The sequence below is a fragment of the Dreissena polymorpha genome, chromosome 11 (assembly GCF_020536995.1).
Source record: "Dreissena polymorpha isolate Duluth1 chromosome 11, UMN_Dpol_1.0, whole genome shotgun sequence".
In the NCBI taxonomy this organism is placed as follows: Eukaryota; Metazoa; Mollusca; class Bivalvia; order Myida; family Dreissenidae; genus Dreissena; species Dreissena polymorpha.
In genome coordinates, this window is record NC_068365.1 from 65,071,560 (window position 1) to 65,083,744 (window position 12,185).

General features: G+C 36.8%; 1 protein-coding gene across 7 annotated transcripts in view; it reads left to right on the plus strand.

Moving 5' to 3' along the window:
- LOC127851293 (uncharacterized) overlaps nucleotides 1-11,683 on the plus strand; it is a 38,494-nt gene extending 26,811 nt beyond the window's left edge. For 5 of the 7 annotated variants that reach the window (XM_052384990.1, XM_052384987.1, XM_052384989.1 and 2 more), the window contains one exon: nucleotides 7,946-11,683. In XM_052384990.1, coding sequence (XP_052240950.1) covers nucleotides 7,946-9,684 — 1,739 coding nt within the window. In that variant the 3' untranslated portion in view covers nucleotides 9,685-11,683. The remainder of the gene's footprint in view (nucleotides 1-7,945) is intronic. The other 2 variants (XM_052384992.1, XM_052384994.1) reach the window with 1 other exon arrangement.
- Nucleotides 11,684-12,185: the final 502 nt, after the last annotated feature.

Consider the following 12,185-nt stretch of genomic DNA (forward strand, 5'->3'; position numbering starts at 1 on the left):
AGTGGACCATGGTTGGTCATAAGAGCAGTATATCAGTATGCATACCAAAGTATTGAATAGCGCAAGTGGACCGTGGCTGGTCATAAGAGCAGTATATCAGTATGCATATCAAAGTATTGAATGGCGCATGTGGACCGTGGCTGGTCATACGAGCAGTATATCAGTATGCATATCAAAGTATTGAATGGCGCAAGTGGACCGTGGCTGGTTATAATAGCAGTATATCAGTATGCATATCAAAGAATTGAATGGCGCAAGTGGACCGTGGCTGGTTATAAGAGCAGTATATAAGTATGCATATCAAAGTATTGAATGGCGCAAGTGGACCATGGTTGGTCATAAGAGCAGTATATCAGTATGCATATCAAAGTATTGAATAGCGCAAGTGGACCATGGTTGGTCATAAGAGCAGTATATCAGTATTCAAATCAAAGTATTGAATGGCGCAAGTGGACCGTGGCTGGTCATACGAGAAGTATATCAGTATGCATATCAAAGTATTGAATGGCGCAAGTGGACCATGGTTGGTCATAAGAGCAGCATATCAGTATGCATATCAAAGTATTGAATGGCGCAAGTGGACCATGGTTGGTCATAAGAGAAGTATATCAGTATTCATATCAAAGTATTGAATGGCGCAAGTGGACCGTGGCTGGTCATACGAGCAGTATATCAGTATGCATATCAAAGTATTGAATGGCGCAAGTGGACCATGGTTGGTCATAAGAGCAGTATATCAGTATGCATATCAAAGTATTGAATGGCGCAGGTGGACCCCGTGGCTGGTCATTAGAGCAGTATATCAGTATGCATATCAAAGTATTGAATGGCGCAAGTGGACCGTGGCTGGTCATACGAGTAGTATATCAGTATGCATATCAAAGTATTGAATTGCGCAAGTGGACCGTGGCTGATCATATTAGCAGTATATCAGTATGTATATTAAAGTATTGAATGGCGCAGGTGGACCGTGGCTGGTCATAAGAGCAGTATATCAGTATGCATATCAAAGTATTGAATAGCGCAGGTGGACCGTGGCTGGTCATATTAGCAGAATATCAGTATGTATATTAAAGTATTGAATGGCGCAAGTTGACCGTGGCTGGTCATAAGAGCAGTATATCAGTATGCATACCAAAGTATTGAATTGGTCAAGTGGACCGTGGCTGGTCATAAGAGCAGTATATCAGTATGCATATCAAAGTATTGAATAGCGCAAGTGGACCGTGGCTGGTTATAAGAGCAGTATATCAGTATGCATATCAAAGTATTGAATGGCGCAAGTGGACCATGGTTGGTCATAAGAGCAGTATATCAGTATGCATATTAAAGTATTGAATGGCGCAAGTGGACCGTGGCTGGTCATAAGAGCAGTATATCAGTGTGCATATCAAAGTATTGAATGGCGCAGGTGGACCGTGGCTGGTCATACGAGCAGTATATCAGTATGCATATCAAAGTATTGAATGGCGCAAGTGGACCGTGGCTGGTTATAAGAGCAGTATATCAGTATGCATATCAAAGTATTGAATGGGTCAAGTGGACCGTGGTTGGTCATACGAGCAGTATATCAGTATTCATAACAAATTATTGAATGGCGCAAGTGGACCATGGCTGGTCATAAGAGCAGTATATCAGTATGCATATCAAAGTATTGAATGGCGCAAGTGGACCGTGGTTGGTCATAAGAGCAGTATATCAGTATGCATATCAAAGTATTGAATGGCGCAGGTGGACCGTGGCTGGTCATACGAGCAGTATATCAGTGTGCATATCAAAGTATTGAATGGCGCAGGTGGACCGTGGCTGGTCATACGAGCAGTATATCAGTATGCATATCAAAGTATTGAATGGCGCAGGTGGACCATGGCTGGTCATACGAGCAGTATATCAGTATGCATATCAAAGTATTAAATGGCGAAAGTGGACCGTGGCTGGTCATACGAGCAGTATATCAGTATGCATATCAAAGTATTGAATAGCGAAGGTGGACCGTGGCTGCTCATACGAGCAGTATATCAGTATGCATATCAAAGTATTGAATGGCGCAGGTGGACCGTGGCTGGTCATACGAGCAGTATATCAGTATGCATATCAAAGTATTAATGGCGCAAGTGGACCGTGGTTGGTCATAAGAGCAGTATATCAGTATGCATATCAAAGTATTGAATGGCGCAGGTGGACCGTGGCTGGTCATACGAGCAGTATATCAGTGTGCATATCAAAGTATTGAATGACGCAGGTAGACCGTGGCTGGTCATACGAGCAGTATATCAGTATGCATATCAAAGTATTGAATGGCGCAGGTGGACCGTGGCTGGTCATACGAGCAGTATATCAGTATGCATATCAAAGTATTAAATGGTGAAAGTGGACCGTGGCTGGTCATACGAGCAGTATATCAGTATGCATATCAAAGTATTGAATGGCGCAGGTGGACCGTGGCTGGTCATACGAGCAGTATATCAGTATGCATATCAAAGTATTGAATGGCGCAAGTGGACCGTGGTTGGTCATAAGAGCAGTATATCAGTATGCATATCAAAGTATTGAATGGCGCAGGTGAACCGTGGCTGGTCATACGAGCAGTATATCAGTGTGCATATCAAAGTATTGAATGGCGCAGGTGGACCTTGGCTGCTCATACGAGCAGTATTTCAGTATGCATATCAAAGTATTGAATGGCGCAAGTGGACCGTGGCTGGTCATACGAGCAGTATATCAGTATGCATATCAAAGTATTGAATGGCGCAAGTGGACCGTGGCTGGTTATATGAGCAGTATATCAGTATGTGTATCAAAGTCTTGGATGGCGCAAGTGGACCGTGGCTGGTCATAAGAGCAGTATATCAGTATGCATACCAAAGTATTGAATGGCGCAAGTGGACCGTGGCTGGTCATAAGAGCAGTATATCAGTATGCATATCAAAGTATTGAATTGTGCAAGTGGACCGTGGCTGGTCATAAGAGCAGTATATCAGTATGCATACCAAAGTATTGAATGGCGCAAGTGGACCGTGGCTGGCCATACGAGCAGTATATCAGTATTCATAACAAAGTATTGAATGGCGCAAATGGACCGTGGCTGGTCATAAGAGCAGTATATCAGTATGCATATCCAAGTATTGAATAGCGCAGGTGGACCGTGGCTGGTCATAAGAGCAGTATATCAGTATGCATATCAAAGTATTGAATGGCGCAGGTGGACCGTGGCTGGTCATACGAGCATGTATCAGAATGCATATCAAAGTATTGAATTGCGCAAGAGGACCGTGGCTGGTCATAAGAGCAGTATATCAGTATGCATATCAAAGTATTGAATGGCGCAAGTTGACCGTGGCTGGTCATAAGAGCAGTATATCAGTATGCATATCAAAGTCATGAATGGCGCAAGTGGACCGTGGCTGGCCATACGAGCAGTATATCAGTATGCATAACAAAGTATTGAATGGCGCAAGTTGACCGTGGCTGGTCATAAGAGCAGTATATCAGTATGCATATCAAAGTATTGAATGGCGCAGGTGGATCGTGGTTGGTCATACGAGCAGTATATCAGTATGCATAACAAAGTATTGAATGGCGCAAGTGGACCGTGGCTGGTCATACGAGCAGTATATCAGTATGCATAACAAAGTATTGAATGGCGCAAGTGGACCGTGGCTGGTCATAAGAGCAGTATATCAGTATGCATATCAAAGTATTGAATGGCGCAAGTGGACCGTGGCTGGTCATAAGAGCAGTATATCAGTATGCATAACAAAGTATTGAACGGCTCAAGTGGACCGTGGCTGGTCATAAAAGCAGTATATCAGTATGCATATCAAAGTATTGAATGGCGCAGGTGGACCATGGCTGGTCATTAGAGCAGTATATCAGTATGCATACCAAAGTATTGAATGGCGCAGGTGGACCATGGCTGGTCATTAGAGCAGTATATCAGTATGCATACCAAAGTATTGAATGCGCAGGTGGACCATGGCTGGTCATTAGATCAGTATATCAGTGTGTAAATCTAAGTCATGAATGACGCAAGTGGACCGTGGCTGGTCATAAAAGCAGTATATCAGTATGCATATCAAAGTATTGAATGGCGCAGGTGGACCATGGCAGGTCATTAGAGCAGTATATCAGTATGCATACCAAAGTATTGAATGCGCAGGTGGACCATGGCTGGTCATTAGATCAGTATATCAGTGTGTAAATCTAAGTCATGAATGACGCAAGTGGACCGTGGCTGGTCAAATGAGCAGTATATCAGTATGTGTATCAAAGTCTTGGATGGCGCAGGTGGACCATGGCTGGTCATTAGAGCAGTATATCAGTGTGTAAATCAAAGTCATGAATGACGCAAGTGGACCGTGGCTGGTCAAATGAGCAATATATCAGTATGTGTATCAAAGTCTTGGATGGCGCAAGTTTATCATAGCTGGTTATGAGGGCAGTATATCATTATGCATATCAAAGTCTTGAATGGTGCAAGTTGACCGTGGCTGGTCATAAGAGCAGTATATCAGAATGCATATCAAAGTCTCGAATGTCGCAGGTGGAACGTGGTTGGTCATACGAGCAGTTTATCAGTATGCATATCAAAGTCTTGAATGGCGCAATTGGACCCATCAATATGGCGTCACAGCTACAATGTCTAATGTTATGCTTGCATAAAGCATTATTGGTCATACACATTTATTTTACCACTTTCTTACGCTTTAGCAAAACAATTATCACCTTCATGTTTAACATGATCACGTGGATGCCTTTCACAAGTAATAAAGCGTGACGTTGCATTCTCCCAGTAAAATGACAGGTGCATGGGCCATATTCATGATTATGCACGATTATGGTACTAAGTACTTCACATCTCATAACAAGTCATATAACAACACATACATAAATAAACATAAACATATGCATAGTATTTATTATTTACAATCTATTAAACACACTTATTGACATCTGATAAACATAGCGTTCTTACTATACATTAACGGAAACTAAACAGTAACACTTGTTTTTAGGTCATAATTTAGATTCACAAATATATTCCAAACAGTGTTCGGAAATTTAGAGTCATCATGGCAATATCTATTGCATTGACGTTAAGATATTCGCGTGAATGACATCACTCTCCGAAGATAAAGTGTCCACGTAAATATCACTCATTAATTGCTTAAGTGTAATTATGCAAACAACTTATAGCTAATGTTATACGTTTTTTAGATAATTATTATTTATATGTAATTCAAAAGCATATAATTTACTGCTGATCACTAGTAAAAGCATGCTTTTGTACGTTTTATGAACCGTGTTACACTTAGTATTTTGAGATGGCGCTTATCGAATTATAACTAAATTGATATTAGATAATAATGAACATTTTTCAATAATCATTAATGGCACATATTTAAATCGGCCAGTTGTTCATTAAATAATACAAAACAAACATGAAATGTTCATTTATTGAGCAAATTTCATTGGCTCCTTACGGCGATCAATTCAATTGAATTCAAGTCGATGGATTTCATTGGGTAAAAGGTCATAGGGAACAAATGCTATCATTTCAATACTGTGTATTATCATATTATGTATATTAGTATGTATACACATATTTTTACAAAAACATTCTCATAAGCGAACAGAAAATGCTTTACAAATATCTGATCAAATTTTAGGAAATAAGAATCCATGAAAAGCATTCTGAAATTAGTAAGCGCGAAAAATACGTATTTTTTCTAAAACCTATTTTTGAAACTTCAAAATGAAAATAACATATCTTTATCTAAACAAACAATATTATGTTAACACTATTTTTTCAGCACAGATACAATCTTTCAGATGCAACTTTTCCACACACCACCCTTTTGAATGCGAAAGAGTTCTAATTGCTTTTTCGCACATATGGCTTATTTGCTAACACAATTTCGATTCCCTTAAAGCTTTTTGCAAATTATTTTTTAATTGATTGCTTGGAATTAAGATATATTGATACAATATAAATATAGATTGATGATATATTCGTTGGATTTGATGGAATATCGATTTTATTAGACGGGTGGTCATATAAAATAATATGTTCACGAGTGTCGCAGCCACGAGTGAAAATATTTTTTATATGATCAAGAGTGAATTTAAATCGATATTCAATTGAATCCAACAACATTTCTTTTCATTTTATGTGTTTCACCGTTTATTAACATTGTTTAATAGTTTATCTAGATAATTTAAAATATTAAGCGACTATGATCTTAATACGGTCCTGTTTGAGTATTGAGTGTCATGCTAGCCAGGTGAACGACTTTCACATTCAGTTTGCCCTTTTTAATACATGCGACTCAGTTCAAATCTTGTACAAAAAAACAAAGTTCAAATAATCACAATGTTCGTGTGTATCATTTATCAGATATATTTTGTAATATGCAAATAAACATATTTCGTTACTTATTTACCCCTATAAAACACTTATCTGTGTGTTGAATATAGTTTCATCGAAATCTGCTCACACGCCAAAATCGAAGTCCAACAAATAAAGTTTACAGCCCGGAAACTATCGGTTTGTCTCCCGTCAATAGTAATATTAGATACAATAATAAACTAGCTGCATATACTCTAATAAAAAGTCAAAATACAAAAATAAATCGCTTCATTCGCAAACTACATAGTCTACTTCACGTCGGAGAGACATAATACGAAACAAACGAAAATAGCAAAACATTGACCTTTCATCGATGCAGTAAGCAAGCAACAGTTTGCAAAAACAATAATACACAAATGATAAAAGCAGTTATAATTAAGGGACGACACATTAGCCTCGTGAAGCACTAACGAACAATGAGTTGTTCAACAGCATATGCAAAAAATTCAGTTGGCATGACGAATAGCGAATATACAAGTAAATATCATAATAATGTTACAAGGCAGGGTGATGTACTCGACTACAAACCTTTCCGACATTATTCAGATCAGTTTTATATCTGTAGATAAAGCGCCTTAAGGCATTTATTCCGGTTTAAAAAAAGCTGTGTTGTTATGTTCGATGAATCGCATTTAACTATAAATTATCTTATTTTATCACACGTCATACCCTGTTTCCAATGTAATATAACCATTACGTAAATGTTTATCTAACACATGTGCCAAATACTATTTAAGCGTTTTCATTGGTTTATTTTCGTTCAATTGACCAATCGGATTTTGTTATTTTACTGAAATGACGTTGCAACGTCAAATGACGTCACAAAATGTGAACACCATTCGGGATTTATCACTATGTTTGCGTAAATATGTTTTAAATTTGCTCATTTAAAAGCGTGTGATAAAAAAGATCTGACACTCGTTGTCATTTCATACGATATTTTATTTAACTCGTCCAGGAAAACCGTTATTAAGCTCGCCAAAGGCTCGTTTGCTAACACAATTCCTGAACTCGTTTAATAAAATATGGTATGATATGACAACTCGTGCAAGATTCTTTATTTATGGGACTTATTTTAATTGCATGTCAAATTTACAAAATATCAGGGCGAAAATCGTTTTGAGGTGTTTTGATATAAACTATCTCAGGGTTTTATTTTTGTGCATGAAGATAAGGACAATGCGTTATAATAAAAATGAGTTTATCATACGAAAAATGCAGTGAATTAGAATTTCAACATTTATATCAAAGTACATATAGAATTTAAATTATTATAGTATACAACACAGTGTTAATATAACACTCAGATACACATATGTTACATGAAAACGTTTAGGTATTAATAATTTGAATGAACTATTCGAATAATAGGATTAATTTAATTAAAAATTTCAAACAAACGGCACCACTTTAATGCTTCAGATGCAGAGGTATTATAATATGATCTTACGGTTGATTAATTTCAATGTTTTAATTCGTAAATATAGAACTAATATGACCGTATTCACTATATAGTCACTATTTCATTTTTTTCAGATTTTTCCGATGTGGCCTCATTGGAACTTCCGGTCTGGATTGTTCTAAACAGTTCCGATCCAAGCCAGTACACAGACCCTTCTCCACTACTGCCCTCTATAGAATATATTGTGTTAAGGTGTGTCACATGTTCCTATACGTCGCTATGCAGTCTGCTCAGCAGTCTGCTGACACTTGATCATAAGGTGAAGTGTGTGCTGAATTACTGTGAAATAACGTCGTGCGTAGAGGGCGCAGTCTGCAAATTATGTAAAACTGGCCGTGTAAAAATAAAAAAAGAAAATAAACAAATAGCAGTGACCTTACTTGATACAAGTCTGTTGATAGCTCTCAATGGTCTGAATATCACTAGTCTGAGTACGGATGGTCGTTGTAAAGCTTTTCGAGAAAATCATAAAGAGTCGTTGACTCAGACGATTGTATTGCTCTTACAGCTGGACGAACTTAGTATTAAAGTGAAGCATAGCATACCTCAGTCACCTGATCAGTGGAAGACTCTTCACGGTTTGAATATTAGGAGTCTGAGTCTGAGAAGTTGGGAATTGAAGCATACAGAGTCATTGTCTCAGTCGTTAGCCTCGCTTACACGGCTAGAAATGCTTAGTATTGAAGTACACGATGACGCACCTGGTATGTGGGAGGCTCTTCATGGTCTAAGTATCAAAAGTCTGAGTCTGAGTATTTTTTGGATATTACAGCATACAGAGTCATTGTCTCAGTCGTTAGCCTCGCTGACACGGCTAGAAATGCTAAGTATTGAAGTAGACTATGACGCACCTGGTCTGTGTGAGGCTCTCCATGGTCTGAGTGTCAAGAGTCTAAGTCTGAGTCTGGGTCTCAGTCTGAGTCTGAGTTTGAGTGACGTCTGTTTAGATTTTGAAATAGAGTATGCGACGTCTCTGAAGCAGTCGCTATTATCTATCAAACAGTTGGAAACAATTAGTATTAGTGTGGGTGTATACAGCCCTTGTCTGTGGAAGGCTCTCAATGGTCTGAGTATCAAGAATCTGAGTCTGAGTATGCGTTTGAGTGACGTCTGTTTAGATTTTGAACTAGAGTATGCGACGTCTCTGAAGCAGTCGCTATTATCTCTCAAACAGTTGGAAACACTTAGTTTAAGTGTGAATGTAGACAGTCCTGGTCTATGGGAGGCTCTGAGTGGTCTGAACATCAATAGACTGAGTCTGAGTGGTGTGAGGAGAGGATTGAGACTGAGTGTGTGCAGTAAGTGGGGAGGTTTGATAGTGGAGCATGCAGAGTCGTTGTCTCAGTCGCTATCATCACTCACAGAGCTGGAAACTCTTACACTATATGTCCATAAATACATTGCGCTGCAGGTACCACGATCATTGAAGTATTTGAATATCTACTTTACCACATTGCTTCCCTCCGAATTACGGGACCTTGTGGACACACTGGCTGCATGTTCGCATGCAATTGAGATTAATCTAGAATGTGCTTTTCTTGATAATCAAAAACGAATCCCACTACAGAAATACATTCCAATTGAACAAGAACTGGTTTCACGGACGAATGTTGTAGTTAAAAGATTCCAAATATATGTAACTGAATCTTATTCTACCATGCCTGTACTTTACATTGGTGGTGTTGATGACCCTGCTCACCGTGGCTTAAGCATGAAACATGATGCATATGAAAGATTCGCTAAACTTATGAAAAGATTCAAATGTAGTCGAATTTCAATAGGACTTCAGATAAATCCAGACTCATTCTTATAAATAAGTGTGTGTTGTTGTTAGACATTTAATTAATTTGAAACTAGTGTTATTCAAGCGTTATAGTGTGCGTTATACTTTTTAAAAATCAAACTTTTTTTACGTTATGCGTACACTTATGTTTTGTTCGCTTTATGCATGCACTTCAGTTATAACATTATGCTAGCATATTGTGCTGTTGCATTTCAGACATGGCAATTAAGATACACAAGCTGGCATGTTTCGTGTCACATTATTAAAAGGAATAATTAAGCTGTATAATCACATTACGTTTATATTTCGTGTAAATAGTATGGTATATGTTTTAATTGAACGTATGTCTTTGTTTTCATGCAATAAACAATTTCGAACACAGTGTTACAATTTAAGTAGTTCGCGTTGAAGCATGAGTATTTAACTGTGCACTTTTCATTCCGTTGACTTTATCTATAAAGATTGCACGACATCATCGATTTGATTGTCCTCTTTTGTATATAATTTACGACACTTTGATAATTAAAATGCATAAAAAATATTTGTATTTGCGTTTTGTGCAAAGTGCTTGTCAAATCCAAAACGCTTGAAGAGCCTGCCAGTTTTTGCCTGTTTTGCCATGTCTGTACGTGACATAAGTGGCGTTGATGATGCTGCCAACGATGAACTTAGCGTTAAAGAATATGTTTATTAAAGATTCGTTGAATGTATGAATGGCAGAAAAATAATTGACTTTATATACGACTTTATATACGTCCAGACTCAATGCCATGCATAACTTTATGCTGTTGTTGGTCAGTATATTAATATAAATCAATTGTTATTAATGCCCTGAAGTGCGTGTGGCACTTTGAACAAATCGAAACTTTGTTGACACTATGTGTCAAATATATGTTGTTTTTTTGTTTCATACACGCAATTAAGCTATAGCAGTATGCTTTTATACTGTGTTGATGAATATACCACTTGTGTTATTTGACAAAACAATATAGTAGACACATAATATTTCGATTTTAAAATGATCGCAGTCTAATTTGTAGTGACATTCAATGACAAGTATATATTTGTAAATATCCATCCATCTTTAAAAGATACACATTCGCACGAGCTTTTCTGTTAGATTGATGGATTATTTTAATAAACACAATCACGTCAATTTAGCTCCGAAATAATAAATAAAGTCAGATGCTTTAATTAAAATACACGAAAAAAAACAATAGGCGATGTTTCTTCTTGCTACAGAGCAAGTGTCACACTACTTAACGCAATAAGACTTTAAATTACGTTTGGTTTAATGTTTTGTGTAAATGTTATTAAATTGTACATAGCTTAATTCAATGCTTTCTTTTGTGTTGATTAATTATAAAAAAATGAAGAGTTTGATACAGTCTTACACATGCGCGTTAAAGTATGCGCATTTTACTGAACATATTCTGCCTTATTCTTAAAGCATTTGACTTCATATATTACTATTGCATGACATATCACTTATGATTTCCGTTTTTTCTCTATAATTAACACAACTTGATTAGTTAATATTCAACATAAACTAAAGTGTGTATATCTGATTTTTGTGCAAAGTGCAGGTCGTTTTGATCGTATTTAATAACTGTACCCTCAAAAAGTGGTCAATAAAATTTACTTTTCAAGGATATATAACAAAAGGAGTGTATTTATTTTTTAAATGCATATAAATTCAACAGTTTAGATGTATGTTCTTAAATATGTATATTTTATATATGCATATTTCTAATTAATTACGATAAACGGTTGTTTCGGATTGTTTAATAATTTTGTAAGCTTTTTGATGCATATAAAACTGATGATTATTAAATAAAATTCAATAGTTAAACAGCGTTGTCGTTGATTGTGTAGTTATAATGTATATAAGCTTGATTGCGATGATGTCTTTGTAAACTATCTTTCGATGCGGTTTGATAATGCTCCTACTGTTGATGATGATGATGATGATGATGATGATGATGATGATCATGATAATGATGATGCTGATGATGATGCTGCTGCTGCTGCTACTGCTGCTGCTGCTGATGATGATGATGCTGATGATGTTGCTGCTGCTGCTACTGCTGCTGCTGCTGATGATGATGATCATGATCATGATGATCATGATGATGATGACCATGATTACTTTATATTCGACAATGCAGATAGAAACTGCATGTATTATCTCAGCATGGTTTATGAAATAAACAAAGAAAATTGCAAACTATGGTGAATGTATTATTAATTAGACATATGCTGTAAATTATGATGTTATTTTCAAGGCTTTAAACACACAACATGGGACGGGTTAGACTAACAAGCAAATCATGTCAGTTAATACATATGTATCAGCGAATAAAAGGAGTATTTTAAACTAGTGTCCCTAACAAATATGTGAACATTTTTAATCGAAACTAAATAACTCATCGATAAAGTTATTACACAAAACAATTATATATACAATTTTGTTTTAATTTTGGTATTTTTTATTTATTTATATATAAATTTATTTATTTATTTATTTATTT